Raw genomic sequence first — 19,171 nt, 5'->3', positions numbered from 1 at the left:
GAGGGTGTTGGAGGGAAGGAGCATCGTAAGGTAGTGACTTTCTCATTGAAAAATTTTGCTAGATCATCGGCAGATGGAGAGGAGGGGAGTTTGGCGGAATCATATTTAGAGGATATGGAATGTCAAATGTTGAACACTGTGTTACTTTGGTTGTTGGATCTGGCAATTTTGTTGCCGTAGTAGTTCTTCCTTGATTTTTTTAATTCAGTATTGTATAACTTAATATTCGCCCTCCAGGACTGTCTGTCGGTGGGGGATTTAGATTTTTTCCATTTGCGTTCCAGTATTCAACATTTCTGTTTCAGTTGTCTGTGATATGGAAGGTACCAGGGGGCCTTGCGGGAGTAGGAGACAGTTTTAGTGGATAGTGGAGCAAGGGAGTGGTAGGTGGACTCAGAGAGGGTGATCCAATTGTGCCAGTTGGATTCAGGGTTTGGAGGATTGGGAATGGTGGAAATTAGGTTGAGGAATTTGGTCCAGAACAAACCGCTCGCAATTTTTTTTCGGAAGGTAATGGGATTGGGGGTACGCGGTGGTGGCTCGAGGTGTGACATGAAAATGGGGAGGCAGAAAGCCCCTAGGAAATGGTCGGAGGGACAGGTTCCTAGCGAGTGTCGTCGACCGAAGTATTGTAATCGGTGAGATCGAGGAAGCTGATGATGTCTAGCGTATGCCCCTTTTCATGGGTTGGGGAGAGAACCGGGGGGGGGGGAGCCTAAAGAGGTGAGGAAGTTATTGAGATCAATTGCATCCTTGTTGGTGGTGTCATTTATGTGAAGATTAATATCTCCAATGATTAGTAATCTTTGAAATTTGAGGAAGGCGTTAGTAATGGTCTCAAGGACGAGATCAGAGGATTTGTTCCAGGGGGATGGTGGACGATATAATAGCAGGATGCCCAGTGGGTGAGGATGGAGCTCATCATTGACAGAGGCTAGCATGTATTCTAGGGAGGTATGGCTACCCTTTTCTAGAAGCTGGACATCGAAGAATGATTTGTGAAGGAGTGCCAGACCACCTCCTTTTCGGTTGATTCTGGGGGAGAAGAGGCCTTGGTAACCGTGAGAACAGAGATCGTTTTGAGAGAATATGTCGTCTTTTGTGATCCATGATTCAGTGATGAATAGGAATCCGGGGTTAAGATCTTCAAGAAGTCCTTCAAAATTTGGGTTTTGTTGCATGCAGATCTAGCGTTGCAGTAGAGAGATGGGACTGGGGTGAGAGAGTCAGAGGCGTGGTTGGGAGGGTTGGCAGGGGAAATGGGCTTTAAGGAGGCGTGATTGATTCTTCGGGGGATTTTTTTTGGAAGGATGACTTCTGGTGCGCAAAAGTGTGGGGATTTTGGCACCAGGGCAGGTGGGACTGACAATAATGGGGTTCAGTAAGTTAGGAGGGGGAGGTTTCAGGCAGAAGGAGATATTGGAGGATGAGCAGAGGAGAAGAAGGATCCATGGGTGTGGTTTCATGGTGGGGGTTGGGAGAGCCTTTGGAGGGGTGAGAGGCGAGAATAATGGAAGGCTTGGCAGTTAGGCAGAGCCGGCCAATTGGGCAGAATTAAAACAATTAAATAGAATCTGGTGAATCTTAGTAATTGGGCCGAGCTAAACAGTTGAGAAGAATCTGGCAATCCTTAGCAGGGCAAAAACAGTTGAATAAAATTTGGGGATCTTTAACAAACTTAAAACAAGAAGAAGAATCAGGTGATCCTTAGCAGGACTTAAACAATTGAATAGCAGAGCATTAAACAGTTGAATAGAATCTGGAGAGCCTTAGCCGGACTTAAACAATTAAGTAGGAATTGTTAACTAGTCAGGATGGAACTTGGCAATTATGTCTGGATTGGTGGTTGAAGCGGCAAGAGCCAGGCCGGGCAGAGGAAGTAGAGACAAGATGGAGGGAGGCTTCCTCCTTCCACTACCTTGGGAATGTCAGGAGAACAAAAACCCCTACGGCAGGGAGCTTTTTCTGTGATCCCGGTGGGCTAGAGGGAAGCAAGGGCTCTAAGAGAGCTGAGGCAGAGCCCTCCTGCTTGTGCGACACTGGGCAGAGGAACTTTATATTATCGATTATAAATGGACATTGATACACTGGGACTTTACACACATTAAAGCTACTCACTTGCCTTTTGTATGTTACCCGGAGGCACCCTAGCTGGTCAGGTTTTCAGGATATCCACAATGAATATTCATGAGAGAGATTTGCATGTACTGCCTCCACAGTATGTAAATCTCTCATAAATATTCATTGTGGATATCCTGAAAACCTGGCCAGCTGGGATGCCTCCAAGACCGGGTTTGGGCACCGTTGTTCTAGGGGAAAATCTAAGTGAGATTTCCCTTCATACATGTGGGCTGGCAGAAGAGAGTTGCAAGCCAAGTATGGAGATTTGTATCTCCTTCAAAACAGTCTGCACAAACGTCCACCTCTTTTCCGTGAATAGCATATCTACTTTTAAGAACAAGAATTGCCATACTGGGACAGACCGAAGGTCCATTAAGTCCAGTATCTTGTTTCCAAAAGTGGACGACCTAGGTCCCAAGTAGTAACACAGATTTTATGCTGCTTATCCTAGGAATAAACAATGGATTTCCGCAAATCTCAATAATGGCCTATGAACTTCTATTTTAGGAAATTATCCAAACCTTTTTTAAACCCCGCTAAGCTAACTGATTTCACCACTTTCTTCGGCAATGAATTCCAGAGCTTAATTACACATTTGTGTGAATAAATAATTACTCCGATTTGTTTTAAATCTACAACTTAGTAGCTTGATCGCATGTCCCCTAGCCCTGGTATTTTTGGAAAGCGTGAACAAGCGATTCACATCTATCCTTTCCACTCCACTCATTATTTTATAGACCTCTATCATATCCCCCCTGAGCCATCTCTCCTCCAAGCTGAAGAGACCTAGCCACTTTAGCCTCTCCGCATAGGGAAATTGATCCATCCCTTTTATAATTTTTGTCGCACTTCTCTGTACGTTTTCTAATTCCGGAGCAATTTTCGGCAAGGCTTTCCCAAAGATGTTTGTTTACCTACAGAGAAAGATTTGAAAATTACACCCCCCCTCCTCCCCTCCGGTACAAATAAAACTCAAAACCAGTAGGCAGTAATGTGCTCCAGGTCAAAGAATAGGTAAACAGCCCAGAAAAAACAAAGAAACACCTCAGGCTGTTTTCTGCTCTAATTCCTGGTCTCTGTGAATTTCTCCATGTCTAGATATACTTCCCAAGCAAGGGTTAACAGTATAATTTATATATTTCTTTTTGTAGTTCTATTACGCTCTAAGTTCTAGGCAGATTACAAAGGACCAAAGGATAGTCAGGCTAACAATTAAACTGCCGCACTGGTTTCATACCATAGCACTGCAATACTAATTCCAGATACAGTAAACCCCTGCGACTTCGCGATTCATGGACTCAGTAATTTGCGGTATTTTCCGACTGCCTCTTCCTGGCACTAAAGCCAGGCTACACCAATCAGGAGCTGCTCTGACACGCTATCTGGCTGAGAATGATTTTCAGCACCCACTGGCACCCCAGCTGCCCTCTGCTGCATTCGACCAGCTCCTAAACCGCATTTGCGGTTTTTCAAAATTCGCGGGTGTTCCTGGAACGGAACCACCACAAATTTCAGAGGAGCACTGCATTTTAATCTGAGGAAGCCATAAAGATGTCCTTTGAGATAAAATAAATGCCGATGTCATCAAACACAGTGAATTCAACACATCTTAAATTCTACCCAAATACCGTAACCTATTAAAATCAGAATTATGCTCTTTGGGGAAAGAACATAAGAATTGCCAGTGGACCATCCTGCCCAGCAGTCCGCGGCGGCCCTTAGGTCAAAGATCACTGCCCTAACTGAGACTAGCCTTACCTGTGTTTGTTCTGGTTCAGCAGGAACTTGTCTAACTTTGGCTTGAATCCCTGGAGGGTGTTTTCCCCTATAATAGCCTCTGGAAGAGCGTTCCAGTTTTCCACCACTCTCTGGTAAAGTGATGTGTAAGTGCTCATCAGTAACTTATGTACAGGTTTATAGGGCCAAAGTCAACTACCAATGACAAACAAGTCTTAGCTCGGTTCATAAACCTCTGTGTTTTCCCTTCCCTTTCTCAGAATTTTTCTCTCTTCTGAAAAAGCACATTTGGTACACAATTACAGCAAGGGCAGCAACTTTGTAAACAGCACATTGTCCTTGAAATGGGAAGCATTTTGGTTTATCCACTTCTCAAGTTTAGAGTTATATTTTTCCATAAAGAACCGATTCCCTCAATAGTCAAGAGTGTCTTTGGTCTTAAGTCAAAGCTCTCTCAAAAGTGAGAATCGGAAGAAAGGCAGAGGTCCAACGTCAGAGAGCTGGACTTACCAAAACTGGAGGCAGCAAGGAGGTAGCTTAGCCTCCCTTTCCTAGGCCTGATAGCTCTGGGTGACCTTCAGCTGATGACAGAGCCTGCACTATCACACAAGCTGTGAATGGTCCCCAGTAGGGCCACCTGAAGCATCTCTTGAAGAAGCCGAGATGTTTCAACAATAGCAAACACTAACGATAGTCAACTCTCATTACATGGTTGTCCATGAAATTATACCAGCACAGAGGGTTGCTCTGTGTATCAGAATAACGCTTCTGTATACATTTGACGTTTGAGAACAAAACCAAGACACACTTAATGGCTGCTAGAGCTCTTTAGTGCTAGTATAATTATTTTTTGTCATTCACGATAAGAAGCTGAACCAAATAATGGTTTTCTTCTTTAAAGTAGGTCCATCAAAGAAAAAAAAGTTGTAACAAAATCAAGCATGCCTGTCTGTTGTTGAGCAGAGTATGGAAATATATCGGGAAAATTATATTCTATGGTGTCATAAAAATTACAAAGAGATGAGACACAGATTAAACTTGCACGCAACAAAAGATTCATAGCTACACAAGCAATGAAAAGTGAGCTGAAAAGAGAACCAGAACTGGGACAGCATGTGGCATCTACGCACTAAGACTGCTTTCAAAATCTCAATCGCATAAGACATTGTGGCTCAAAAATCGAGCGTCAAAAATTAGGCACTTTCAGGGAACTATATCATAGCTAAAGAGTGAAAAATAGAGCACAAGCAAGAATGGTTCATGGCAGTCTTTGGACTGAAGCTCAGAGTTACAGCTCTGGGCTCCCCAAGGTCAGCTCACTTCTCTTTCAGCGTCATCCCCCCTTACCTCACTGCGGCAGCCATGCTTCCCAGAGGATTAATCGGCAGTGGTTTCACTCCTGGGAACATACTTCTGCTCAGCACACGAGCTCCATTCGGAATCACCCCCGGCGGAACTAGAGAAAGGGAAAACACTTTTAAGTGGCATGGTCATTTACTATTTAAACAATTTTTTATTGATGACGCCATAGAAAACAGCAAAAGAACAACAGCTCAATACAAAGGTCATCATCAAAATCCCCTCTCCCTCCTCCCCTATAAAATAAAACAAAATGCAAAGGATCAAGCCAAACAAGGACTAGAACCCCCAAAGACACCAATGGAGCAAAACAAGAAAAAGTGTGTCACAACATGATCCCGGCCAACTGGGTAGCAGCATTGGAAGCAGCAGTGTAACCCTCGCCCCTCCCTCTAAACCATAGGAAAAGAAGAAGAAGAAGATGGATTCCAAGACCCTGGATTCCTATGAGTCCTGGATAAGCTATCAGGCAGTCTCTAAAAGTAGCTACCCAGCCATATATAGTTTAGTACAATGGTCCATATTTGAATATCTAGGAACCCACCCCACCCAAAGAGCAAGAAATAATCAACTAATAAAACCTAAGATGAACAACAAGAAAAAGAGAAAAAGAAAGAAGAAAAGCAGAGAAAAAGAAAAAAAACAAAGGGAAGGGAAGGAATCTGCATCTCTCAAAGAATGTTTAGGATATCACTTCGAGCCCTTGGACTCAAAGACTGGAAGTAAGGGAGCCAGTTGGATTGAAACACTTTTCTCCTCCTAGGGGTAGTGCGAGCCCATTTATGTTTTAACAATAAAAGCGCATGAAGACGATTGCGCCAGGCCCAAAAGGATGGAAGGGAATCGCCTACCCACACTGATAATTCTTTTTTCCCCCAACAAACCCACTTTCCACAAAAACAGTCTCTGCCCTTGTTGAGGGAGACAAAAAGCCTCATATCCTCTATAATAAAACCCTAAGCAAGCGCGCATGCACACTTAGGGTTTTGTGATCCCTGCCACCGTGCTGTGTCCCTCCATGTTGAATTCCATTTCCGGCGTGTGGGGTGGTTTGACTCCTGCCCTGCCAGGACACCTCTTCTCACCTCCCGACCAATAAACACAGCAGCCGCGGGGGGCATTTGCTAGGCTGGCCCACTATGATAATGCGAGGTGGGCCAGCCTAGCAAAAGCCCTGAGGCTGCCTGGGCTAGCAGATGCTGGACAGGGGGAGCAAGGAAAGGAGAAGGCCTACTGCCGGACAAGGGGATCAGGTAAGAGGTGCTGCTGGACAGGGGGGGTGGTAAAAGGAAGGAGAAGGCCTCCTGCTGGACAGAGGGAGCAGGGAAGAAGTGCTGCTGGATAGGGGGTCATAAAACGAAGGGAGAAGGGCTACTGCTAGACAGGGGGAGCAGGGAAGGGGTGGTGGTGGACAGCCGAGGAAAGAGAGAGACAGAAAGAAAGAAAGACAGAAAGTGGCCAAGGAGAGAGAGAGAAAGAAAGAAAGACAGACAGACACACACATCTATTCTAGCACCCGTTAATGTAACGGGCTTAAAGACTAGTTTATCTAATAATAGCCATGCAGCTGATAAGGGGATGTTCCGATTCAAAATGCTGCCAACATACTCAATAATTTGTGGCATGGTCATTTAAAGCCGACTTTCATATCCTGCTACGAGAGACAAAATGTTGAACATACACCCCCACGCCCTAATTCCTCCCACCTTAGCCAACCATCTAAGCCAAGGGTTCCCAAGTCCAGTTCTCCAAATACTACAAGCAGGACTAGTTTCCAGCATAACGACACTACCTGAATTAGCCTTGTTCTCACATCCTGTCTATGTAAACATATATTAATGAACAGGTTGATATTCAAAACAATTTAACTGGCTGCTGATCAGTTAAATGGCTTATTCTGGGGATATTTGATAATGTTCTGTAGCTGAAAATCAGAACTTAGCACCAAAGTATGTGTGTGTGTAAGTGTGTGTAAGAGAGTGTGTGTAAGAGTGTGTGTGTAAGTGTGTGTAAGAGTGTGTGTGTAAGTGTGTGTAAGAGTGTGTGTGTGTAAGAGTGTGTGTGTAAGTGTGTGTAAGAGTGTGTGTGTGTGTAAGAGTGTGTGTGTAAGTGTGTGTAAGAATGTGTGTGTAAGTGCGTGTAAGAATGTGTGTGTAAGTGCGTGTAAGAGTGTGTGATTGTGTGTGTGTGTAAGAGTGTGTGTAAGAGTGTGTGTGTGTGTAAGAGTGTGTGTGTAAGTGTGTGTAAGAGTGTGTGTGTGTATAAGAGTGTGTGCGTAAGTGCGTGTAAGAATGTGTGTGTGTGTGTGTGTAAGAGTGTGTGCGTAAGTGCGTGTAAGAATGTGTGTGTGTGTGTAAGTGTGTGTAAGAGTGTGTGCGTAAGTGTGTGTAAGAATGTGTGTGTGTGTGTAAGTGTGTGTAAGAGTGTGTGTGTAAGAGTGTGTGTGTGTGTAAGAGTGTGTGTGTAAGTGTGTGTAAGTGTGTGTGTAAGAGTGTGTGTGTAAGTGTGTGTAAGAGTGTGTGTGTGTGTATGTAAGAGAGTGTGTGTAAGAGTGTGTGTGTGTGTGTAAGAGTGTGTGTGTAAGTGTGTGTAAGAGTGTGTGTGTGTGTGTAAGAGTGTGTGTGTAAGTGTGTGTAAGAGTGTGTGTGTGTGTGTGTGTAAGAGTGTGTGTGTAAGTGTGTGTAAGAGTGTGTGTGTGTGTGTGTAAGAGTGTGTGCGTAAGTGCGTGTAAGAATGTGTGTGTGTGTGTAAGTGTGTGTAAGAGTGTGTGCGTAAGTGTGTGTAAGAATGTGTGTGTGTGTGTAAGTGTGTGTAAGAGTGTGTGTGTAAGAGTGTGTGTGTGTGTAAGAGTGTGTGTGTAAGTGTGTGTAAGTGTGTGTGTAAGAGTGTGTGTGTAAGTGTGTGTAAGAGTGTGTGTGTGTGTATGTAAGAGAGTGTGTGTAAGAGTGTGTGTGTGTGTGTAAGAGTGTGTGTGTAAGTGTGTGTAAGAGTGTGTGTGTGTGTGTAAGAGTGTGTGTGTAAGTGTGTGTAAGAGTGTGTGTGTGTATGTGTGTAAGAGTGTGTGTGTAAGTGTGTGTAAGAGTGTGTGTGTGTGTGTGTAAGAGTGTGTGTGTAAGTGTGTGGCCTAGAATTTTACAAGCCTACATTTAAGGCGCTTGTCTTGTGCCTATGGAAGTGCCTAGGGCCGCCCAAGGCCACTGCTGGCGTAAACCATGCCCACATCGGCCTCAGGTGTCCTTAGGCATAGCTAGGCGCTTCCATAGGTACCGTTCGACACTTCAATTAAAAAAAAACAAACATGTGTCTCAACTGATTAGATGGCAGTAGGACACCTACTGCTGCTTAACTTCAGGATGTTGTTACTAGAATCTAGGCCTTAAGTCTGAATAACGACTTAACTGCTGGTGTTAGCTGGTCCTGCATAAACCAGATGTTTCATGCCACAGCCCAGACATGGCCTGGCTCTGAATGTCCAGGAATAATGCCAGCAGCATTCAGCAAAACACTCATACTGACCCTACATACACCTTGTACATGGTCCTGAAAGCTGGACCTGCTGGAGCCTTCTCCAACCGCTCTGAGGGCCAAAACCACCTTGACCTGCTTATCCAGACTCAGTATTAAACATTAAAAGTTAATACGAATACTGACTCTACAACACTCCAAGGATATACGAGGATATAAAAGGTTTCTGTGCTTTTATTTTAAACACTATTTATTAAATATCTCAAAAGCAAATTAGATCACTTTTCCACATAATCACCCTGTTCTGTGATACATTTTCCCCAGAGTCCTACTAATTTCTTAACACCATAAGGAAACAATGTTTTTGGTTGAGCGCAAAAATGTTAAAAGTGCGGAAACTGTTTGAACAATCTCTTATCTTAAAACCTCACTTTATTTTGGGTTGTCAACAGAAGCAAATTCCATAAATGAGACACCCAAGTTAACTCACTTAACAGCTGGCTTGCAGTTACTATATCAAGTGGGCAAAGTTATGAGAACATCTCAGCCAGCTGTTTGAGGGCTGCGACATAGGACTTCAGGGTCCACACTAGAGAATGACATGGGGACAAATTTTTCCACCTCCCTGCAAGAACTCAATTTTCCTGTCCCATCCCTGTGGGTTTCATCGCTGTCCCTGTCCTTGCCCCATTCCTGTAAGCTCTGCCTTTACCGCACAAGTCTCGAACACTTATGATTTTAAAGTGTTTAGAAGCTTGTGCAGACGAAGACAGAGCTTAGGCATTGGTGGAATGAGGCATTATGACATCACAATCTGAGCTCTAGAATGTTGCTACTTATGATCTTAAAGTGTTTGAGACTTGTGCAGATGAGGATGGAGCTTAGGCATTGGTGGAATGAGGCATTATGACATCACAATCTGAGCTCTAGAATGTTGCTACTTAGGATTTGAAAGTGTTTGAGGCTTGTGCAGATGAGGACGGAGCTTGCAGGAATGGGGCAGGGACAGGAAAATAACTCACTGGGATGGGGAAAAATTTGTCCCCAAGTCATTCTCTAGTCCACACATTACCCTAAGCTAAATTACAGATTGCAGCCTTAACTGCAGCATTATATCTACATTAACAAAAGACTGTCTGTTCCCAAACAGAACCGATGCTCTCCACTGACCTGTGCAGATCCCAATGTACCATTCTCCCTTGTGAGAAACTTCCCAACCCCTGTGTGTACTGTTTGCCTGTCTAAACTAGATTGTAAGCTCTTCTGAGCAGGGACTGCATACGCCTTTCAGTGCTTTAGAAATGATAAATAATAGCAGTAATAGTAGGATAAAGCTCACAACTACAGTTTATTTTGGTATTTAAAGCTCTTCGGGACATGCAGCCGCAGGTTATGAGCTCTTTGAATCGACCATATGTTGCATCTCGTCCGCTGCGATCACAGTCTCGGCATCTTTTGAAAATCCCACCTTTACAATCCGTCCTAGGGCTGTGGAATGTACTTCCCCATGCAATACGTAAGATTCCTGTTTCTTTCCTTTCACAAAGCTCTCAAAGCATTTTTTCTTTCAGGAAGCTTTTGTTGATTTATGAAGGGAACTAACTGTGTGTAGTAAAAATGCACTTACACTTCTCCCTCGTTATTCGCGGGGGATATGGGCAGAGCCGGACCGCGAATGGCGAAAAAACCGCGATTATCCGGCTCTAACCCACCCCCACCTCCCTGCCGCCTTCCTGGCCTTACCTGGTGGTGTAGAGGGCTTTCGAGGCAGGAGCGATCTTCCTTTGCTCCTGCCCCATGCAGATCGCCAATAGGAAATGGCTGCCGTGAGTTCCCGTAGTCTCTCGAGAGTACAACGGGAACTCCCTACAGCCATTTCCTCATGGCGATCTGCACGGGGCAGGAGCGTAGGAAGGTCGCTCCTGCCCTGAAAGCCCTCTAGACCACCAGGTAAGGCCGGGAAGGCTGCAGGGAGGTAAAAAATATGTTTTTTTAAAATTTTCTCCCTCCCCAGAAAAAAATTGCGATTAAGTGAAATCGCGAGTGCAGAAACCGCGAATGGGGAGGGGGAAGTGCAGTGGCGTACCTAGGGTATGTGGCACCCGGGGCTCATCATTTTTTGACACCCCCCCCCCCTCATGTAAAATTTTTTTTTTTTTTTTTTTTTTTGCAATAACCATGAAATGGAATAAATGGTCAGAATAGAAACAGGCAGTGAAAATTTTCTTTTTTTTTTTTTTTCCAAAGTATTTTTATTGAGAATGGCAAAAGGTCCAGACAAGCAACCATGGTCTGTACAGAAACTTATACATTATCAAAAAGAACACAGAATGAGAGTAACAGCAACAACAAGCATGAACAAGCCTCTCCCAAGAGAAAATTGCCAATGAGAGGCATAGCAATACACAACAAAAGGCCAAAACTTGGGGCAAGCAAACAAATCCCACCCCAGAACCCACAAGAATAATAAGCCGGACTAGACCCTCAGCCATATTTTATAATGAAAAAAACCCCCACAAGCAACAACACCCAGACCGCTCACCAGACACACCAATCCGCACAACAAGCACCCAAGAAACACCCAGCCACCACCCAGACAAAACTACCAGACACACCTACCCCACCAAGCCCAGACCCAACCCCCCCCTCCCCAGAGAGTGCAAGCGCAAAGTGGACCGTGAAAAGGGCAGCTGCAGAAGTGGAAAGCCCCAGATAAGTAGGTTAGCTAAAGAAAGCCCACAGATAGAAGAAATCAGGATAACAGAAGTTCCAACAAATGCTCCCACAGAAAATTTTCTTTTATTGAACCTCATTTATGTAACCATTATTCCAAACATAACATAACATAAATTATGTCTGAATTGTCATGACATCAGAAGTACATATGGAGTAGTTGCAGGTGATGCTTGGGACAGTTCTGATTATGTTAGTTTGGTTTTATGTGTTTTTTTAATAGAAGGGTTTTTATTTCTTTTTTTAAGGTTTTGTAGTTTGTGGTCGAGGTCAATAGGTTGTAGAGTTGGGGGTCAAGTGTTGCAGCTCGAATGGCTAGGAGGTTGTCGAACAGTTTTTTTCTTTTGACGTTTTTGGTTGGAGGGTGTGTGAATGGTGCGTGAGTTCTCCTATGTCTGTTTGAAGTGGATTGAATTATTTAGCTGAAGAAATTAGTTACCCCCCCCCCATTCCACACACATTAATTCTCTTCCATTTTTGTTCCCATTATAAAAAAACACTGATAAGTTCCCAGGAAAAAAAATACATTAAAATAAGAAGTGAAAACAAAGGCCCCTACAGATGAGATCATAACATAAGAATAGCCTAACTGGGTCACACCAATGGTCCATCATGCCCAGTAGCCCATTCTCATGGTAGCCAATAGTGCTGCCCGATTCAGAGAAAAATATTTCATTCGATCCGATTCACCCTGTTGAATCGATTTTTCGATTAGATTCACTGTTAATGACACCGCTTTTTAAGTTTAAACAAAGTATAACAATAAATTTCACAACAACAATAAATTTCACAAAGTACTTAAAAAAAAAAAAATCACATTTTTCCATTAAAGCAGTTCTGGAGACATTTGCTTGAACAGTCTTTTTTCCCAGTCCATAAGCAAGCAATATGAAAAAGATTTCCTTAATTATCTACTCAAACATTTTTGCTATTTACTTTCATTGTACCTATACTATTATTCAGTAGAAAAAATGGACTTAACTGTGCAGGAAATGAATCTCCTCATACACCCACCATATAGTGCAAAAATGTGCAAAGGTCTGTTTTTTTCTTTCGATCACTACATAGCCTAATGCCACACAAGCAGCGCTGTTACAAACATATTCTGAAGGTCAATGCTAAGGTTGACAAAGTTTCCTTCCTTGGACCAGAAGGAGATACTGACAAACCACTGGAAGAGATTCTAAAACAACTACCCAGAAATAACACCCAAAGACCCACTCAGTGTGTGAACCAGTTGAGTGGAGTGGACTAACTGGGGGTGGAAATGGGCCCAGAGTTTGCTCAGCAGAATTTCCCAGACTACCTCTTCCTCTCAACACACTGACATGCTACCACCACCACCAACACTAGGAACACCTCACCGAGTATGCCAGCAATGCTTATAAACTTTATAAAACACATTATTATATTTTCTTATAAAGCATATATTTTAACTGAACTCAGCCTTGCCATTCACAAAAATAGAAAAGTTCCCATTTCAAGCTGTCTCATGTACACTTTTCAAATCTAACATATTGTAATCACAAAACAGAAAATAAAATTATTTTTTCTACCTTTTGTTCTCTGATCAATATTCAAATCTTGTTGGTCCCAGGCTCTTGTTGTCTTGCTTGCCAGGGTCTCCTTTCTCCGTGCTAACCATCCGTCTGCCATCTCTGTTCTCCCCTTCCGTTTCCCTTCCCTCTCCCGGAGATCTGGCATCTTTCCTTTTTTTTGTCTCCATCCACAGATTCACCTTTTCTCAACTCCCCACCACCCCAGGATCCACCATCTCTCCCTTTCTGTTCCCAACTATCCTCCTATCCAGTATCTCTATCCCCCCTCCCCACCATCCCCTGTTTCCAAGTTCTCTCCCTTTCTGTTCCTTCCCTCCCTAAATCCCATTATGCACCATCTCTCTCCCACTCCTCTGTTTTTAGACCCATTATTTCTAACCCCCAAAGTCTGGCATATGCATGTATCTTTGAACCCCCCCTTCCCTCTCTCCCTCTGTGTACTTTTACACCAGGACCCCCCTCCCCCGAAGGTCTGTCCCCCCTCCGAAGGGCTACACCCCACCCCTGAAGACCTGCACCCCCCGAAGGACTTTACCTCCCACCCGAAGGTCTGTCCCCCTCTGAAGGCCTAAACCCCACCCCTGAAGGACTGCACCCCCCCCCCCGAAGGCCTGCACTCCCTTGAAGGTCTGCACCCCCCCGAAGGCCTGTCCCCCCCTTGAAGGCCTGCACCCCCCCTTGAAGGCCTGTCACCCCCCCTTGTAGGCCTGTCCCCCCCCTTGTAGGCCTGTCCCCCCCCTTGTAGGCCTGCCCCCCCCCTTGAAGGCCTGCCTGCCTTTCCCCCCTTGAAGGCCTGCACCCCCCTTGAAGGCCTGCACCCCCCCTTGAAGGCCTGCACCCCCCCTTGAAGGCCTGCACCCCCCTTGAAGGCCTGCACCCCCCCTTGAAGGCCTGCACCCCCCTTGAAGGCCTGTCCCCCCCCTTGTAGGCCTGTCCCCCCCCTTGTAGGCCTGTCCCCCCCCCCTTGTAGGCCTGTCCCCCCCTTGAAGGCCTGCCTGCCTTTCCCCCCTTGAAGGCCTGCACCCCCTTGAAGGTCTGCACCCCCCCAAAGGCCTACACTCCCCCCCGAAGGTCTGCACCCCCCTGAAGGCCTGCCTGCCCCCCTTGAAGGCCTGCACCCCTTGAATGTCTGCACCCCCCCCCGAAGGCCTGTCCCCCCTTGAAGGCCTGCCTGCCTGCCTGTCACCCCCTCCCCCTTGAAAGCCTGCTTGCCTGCCCGCCCGCCCCACCCTGAAGGCCTGATGCCCCGACCCACCCCGAAGGACCGCTCGCCCCCCTGGCCTCCCCGCACCACCTATGAACAGCCGCAGCAGGATCGCGAAGTCAGCGTCGGGTACCAGCCCTAAGGGGGTGTTCCCGGCCTTGCCGTTCAGTCCCCCGCCACCCCCGAAGGACCGCTCGCCCCCCTGGCCTCCCCGCACCACCTATGAACAGCCGCAGCAGGATCGCGAAGTCAGCGTCAGCGATCCCTGCTGCTTCCTGCGCCACGGTCCCGCCCCTCCTCTGACGTCAGAGGAGGGGCGGGATCGCGTCGTAGGAAGCAGCGCAGGGATGCTGACGCTGACTTCGCGATCCTGCTGCGGCTGTTCATAGGTGGTGCGGGGAGGCCAGGGGGGCGAGCGGTCCTTCGGGGGTGGCGGGGGACTGAACGGCAAGGCCGGGAACACCCCCTTAGGGCTGGTACCCGGGGCGGCCCGCCCCCCCGCCCCCCCCCTAGGTACGCCACTGGGGAAGTGTATGAGGTTTAGTATAATTTTATCTGTGATTTTAGTGTTTGATTCTCTTCTATATATAAGTTCATGTAAACCTTTTTTTCCCTTCTCTTCCTGTATTTTAAGTTCTTTTAAACCGTGCCGAGCTCCACATCCGTGGAGATGATGCGGTATATAAACTTAAGGTTTAGTTTAGTTTAGTTAGTTTTGATTATTTTATTTGTATGTTTTTGTAATCCGAAGATGTTTGCGATTTGGAGAATATAAGTGTTTAAAAATAAATAAATAAAGAAAATTACATTACATTACTGGCTTATATTCCGCCTGTACCTTTCAGTTCTAAGCGGATTACATCAGAACGATAACTGGACATTTCCAGGAAGAGAAATACAAATTACAATTAAGGCGTAAGGTCAAAAGCAGTTTTGATGAGTAGATTCTAAGAGGGGGAGAGAGGGGAAAAGGAAGGGATTAGGACGTTTGGGTGAATTTCTTGAATAGTAGGGTCTCTATTTCTTTGCGGAAAGCCTTGAGGTCAGTTGATGCTGTCAGTAGGTTGGTGATGGAGGGGTCCAATTTAGCTGCATGTGTTGCAAGTAAGTTGTCATACATCTTTTTGCGTTTAGTTCCTTTAAAAGGGGGGAAGGAGAAAGGGGATTGGGTTCTCCTCTGTCTGGTTGAGAGGTTCCTGTTTAGACGGTTGTTTAGATGGGTGGGTGCCTTTCCGTTTAAGGTTTTGAATAACATACAGTATAGTTTGTATTGGAAGCCAGAGTGAGTCTAGGAAGGCGTTGGTGATGTGGTCAAATTTTCCAAGGGAATAGATCATTCTGAGGGCAGTGTTCTGCACGGTCTGTAGTTGTTTTATTAGGTAGGTAGGACAAGAAAGGTAGAGGATATTGCAGTAATCCAATAGACTTAGGACTAGGTATTTAACTATGAGTCTGAATTGTGAAGTTCACTGAAACTCATGAACCCATTTTACAGGAACTAGTTTGAAGTTTATTTACGAGGGGGGTTCATTCAGTGCAATTAAATGCAAAGCCAGTGTGGTTAACTGTAGGGAATCCTCCAGATGAGTCCGGGGGGAGGAGGGGGGGCATGGGAGTGGGCTATGCTGTTGAGAGAAGGCTTTTGGGGGGTGGGAGGGGGAAGAGTGTAGGTGCTGGCCAGGATCTAAAGGAGGGAGGGCGCTAAGGAGGTGAACTGCCACCATGGCACTGCCCCTTTTTTTTTTTTTTTTTTTTTTACATCATGCACTAGCTCCCATTGCCACCCATTCCCTGTTGCCACCCCTTTTCTGTCCATGACCCATCCCTGTCTGCGTTAAGCAGCTATGATGGGGTTTTTACTGTGCTGCCTGGATTTGCATACGAAAGCCATTATTGCAGGTCTGGGCTATTGTTTACAATGAAGTAAAACCCTGTCAGCTGCTTAACACAGCCCCTAAGGTACGCTATGGTTTTGCAACCAACACGTTTTAAGGCACACTAGGTACAAACCTCTGCTTTAACTTCTGGGGGCATCCCCAGGAGTCTGGCGAAGGCAGCTGTGCAGTCAATGCAGAGCAGTGATCTCTACTGCACCCTAGTGGCACAGCTGCTAACGCAGAGTGCAGGAAGCATATTAGCAGGTACTATTGAGGTTGACGCAGTTCCCACACCCTCACAGGAATTTCCACGTTAGGTGTTTAATATGCTAATTAGTGTGGACTAATAGCACGGTGCATGCTATTAAAACCCCCATTAAAAACCTGATACAGCTTAGTAAACAAGCCTTGGCATAGCTAATGAAAGGGATGTCATTTTATATATAGTGACAAAAATGAATACAGTGGTGCCTCGCATAACGGACGCCTCGCACAGCGAACGCTGCGCACAACGAACTTTATGTCTTGATCCGTACAACGAACTTCGTTTCACACAACGAAGTCGCCCGAGCTGCATCCTTCCGCGCAGGCACTGCTTAACTGCCCTCTCTCCGCCTGGCTCCCTCTTGCCCCCCCGACTCCCCGACACGATCGGGGCAAGAGGGAGCTCAAGCCCTCTTGCCCCCCGACTCCCCGACACGATCGGGGCAAAAGGGAGCCCAAGCCCTCTTGCCCCGCCGATTCCCCAACTCCCCGACAATATCGGGCCAGGAGGGAGCCCAAGTCCTCCTGGCCACGGCGACCCCCTAACCCCACCCTGCACTACATTACGGGCAGGAGGGATCCCAGGCCCTCCTGCCCTCGACGCAAACCCCCCTCCCCCCCAACGACCGCCCCCCCCAAGAACCTCCGACCGCCCTCCCAGCCGACCCGCGACCCCCCTGGCCGACCCCCACGACACCCCCAACCCCCTTCCCCGTACCTTTCTGTAGTTGGCCGGACAGACGGGAGCCAAACCCGCCTGTCCGGCAGGCAGCCATCGACGGAATGAGGCCGGATTGGCCCATCCGTCCCAAAGCTCCGCCTACTGGTGGGGCCTAAGGCGCCTGGGCCAATCAGAATAGGCCCGGGAGCCTTAGGTCCCTCCTGGGGGCGGGGCCTGAGGCACATGGGCCCAACCCGACCATGTGCCTCAGGCCCTGCCCCCAGGAGGGACCTAAGGCTCCCGGGCCTATTCTGATTGGCCCAGGCGCCTTAGGCCCCACCAGTAGGCGGAGCTTTGGGACGGATGGGCCAATCCGGCCTCATTCCGTCGATGGCTGCCTGCCGGACAGGCGGGTTTGGCTCCCGTCTGTCCGGCCAACTACAGAAAGGTACGGGGAAGGGGGATGGGGGTGTCGTGGGGGTCGGCCAGGGGGGTCGCGGGTCGGCTGGGAGGGCGGTCGGAGGTTCTTGGGGGGGGCGGTCGTTGGGGGGAGGGGGGTTTGCGTCGAGGGCAGGAGGGCCTGGGATCCCTCCTGCCCGTAATGTAGTGCAGGGTGGGGTTAGGGGGTCGCCGTGGCCAGGAGGACTTGGGCTCCCTCCTGGCCCGATATTGTCGGGGAGTTGGGGAATCGGCGGGGCAAGAGGGCTTGGGCTCCCTTTTGCCCCGATCGTGTCGGGGAGTCGGGGGGCAAGAGGGCTTGAGCTCCCTCTTGCCCCGATCGTGTCGGGGAGTCGGGGGGGCAAGAGGGCTTGAGCTCCCTCTTGCCCCGATCGTGTCGGGGAGTCGGGGGGCAAGAGGGCTTGAGCTCCCTCTTGCCCCGATCGTGTCGGGGAGTCGGGGGGGCAAGAGGGCTTGAGCTCCCTCTTGCCCCGATCGTGTCGGGGGTGCCAGGGACCACACGGAGTCATCCACCGGACCACCCGATTCGGGTAAGCGCAGGTATCGGTGGGTGGCTTATTTGCGGGGGGGGTGCCTTATTTTACATTTTTTTCTAAAAAGGGGGGGCTGTCTTATTTGATGGCCCTGCCTTATCGGGGAAACACGGTAGAAAAAAAAAAAAAATGAACAGTTAAGTCCCAGTTTTTGCCGCTGAGACTCTGCCCTCTCTCACTGTAAAATTAGACTCTACTTAGTCTGTCTTTAAATTTAAAAAATGTGTGTTGTTTTAAAAAACAATTATGTTTTTAGATGTATCTAAATAAAAATAATAACCAAAAATTTATCTTTTTTTATGTCATCTTAGCATATTTTATGCTGCAGAACGAATTATTTTTTTTTACATGTATTCTTATGGGAAAACGCGTTTCACATAAGGAACGTTTCACATAACAAACTTGCTCCTGGAACCAATTAAGTTCGTTGTGTGAGGCACCACTGTATATACAAGCTGAATATCTTAAATAAATATTACATTACATTACATTAGTGACTTCTATTCCGCTTGTACCTTGCGGTTCTAAGCGGATTACATTGGAAGATAACTGAACATTTCCAGGAAGTTACATTACATATTCATATACAAATAAGTGCTTGTTTCCTATTATTTTTGAAAATCCATTCTTAAAAAGTTTGATAATTGTATTACATACAACGGAGTTTTTCTTAGACCGAGGATGTATTTCTCTGTGGCAACTAAGTACTTGCCATAGAAAGTTTCCCGGGTCTCCTGGGAAACACTGAGATCTTTTCTCCATTTCAATTTGGAAACGTATCACATACAATCTCTGATGTTGATTTGTATGTGAATATTTTTTTGTGTGGTCAATTTTATATATAGTATCATCAGTGTTATCGCGTGTACAAAACTCAAATCTCTCTCAAAACTCTTCGAAGCCTCACTTTTCCAAATAAAAATGGTTCAGGGTACGAAACTCTCCTGAAACAAGAAAGATTCTATGGGCTTGCTGGTTGTCAAGGACTCCAAGATCCTCCCTGTGCCTTCTCTAGAAAAGTCAGAGCCCTTGGATTCACTTGTCACTTATAGTTCAGCGACTCTGTCGATCCTGTTTCCACCCATTCTCTTTGCAGCACAATTTCATTCGATTACAATGGACACACAACCAAAAAAATTCAGAAACTGTAAAAAGTCAGGGAAGAATGGCATTTGAAATAGTTTCTGAATTTCTTCTTC

At 46.6% G+C, this 19,171-nt stretch overlaps 1 protein-coding gene across 7 annotated transcripts in view; it reads right to left on the bottom strand.

Annotated features, from left to right (window-relative positions):
- FOXN3 (forkhead box N3) overlaps positions 1–19,171 on the bottom strand; it is a 617,803-nt gene that overhangs the window by 35,123 nt on the left and 563,509 nt on the right. For all 7 annotated transcript variants that reach the window (XM_033953055.1, XM_033953054.1, XM_033953056.1 and 4 more), the window contains one exon: positions 5,206–5,314. In XM_033953055.1, the coding sequence (XP_033808946.1) occupies positions 5,206–5,314 (109 nt within the window). The remainder of the gene's footprint in view (positions 1–5,205; positions 5,315–19,171) is intronic.

The sequence above is a fragment of the Geotrypetes seraphini genome, chromosome 7 (genome assembly GCF_902459505.1).
Source record: "Geotrypetes seraphini chromosome 7, aGeoSer1.1, whole genome shotgun sequence".
Taxonomy (NCBI): domain Eukaryota; kingdom Metazoa; phylum Chordata; class Amphibia; order Gymnophiona; family Dermophiidae; genus Geotrypetes; species Geotrypetes seraphini.
The sequence above is the reverse complement of the archived record's forward strand: the minus strand, read 5'-3'. Positions and strand labels throughout refer to the sequence as shown.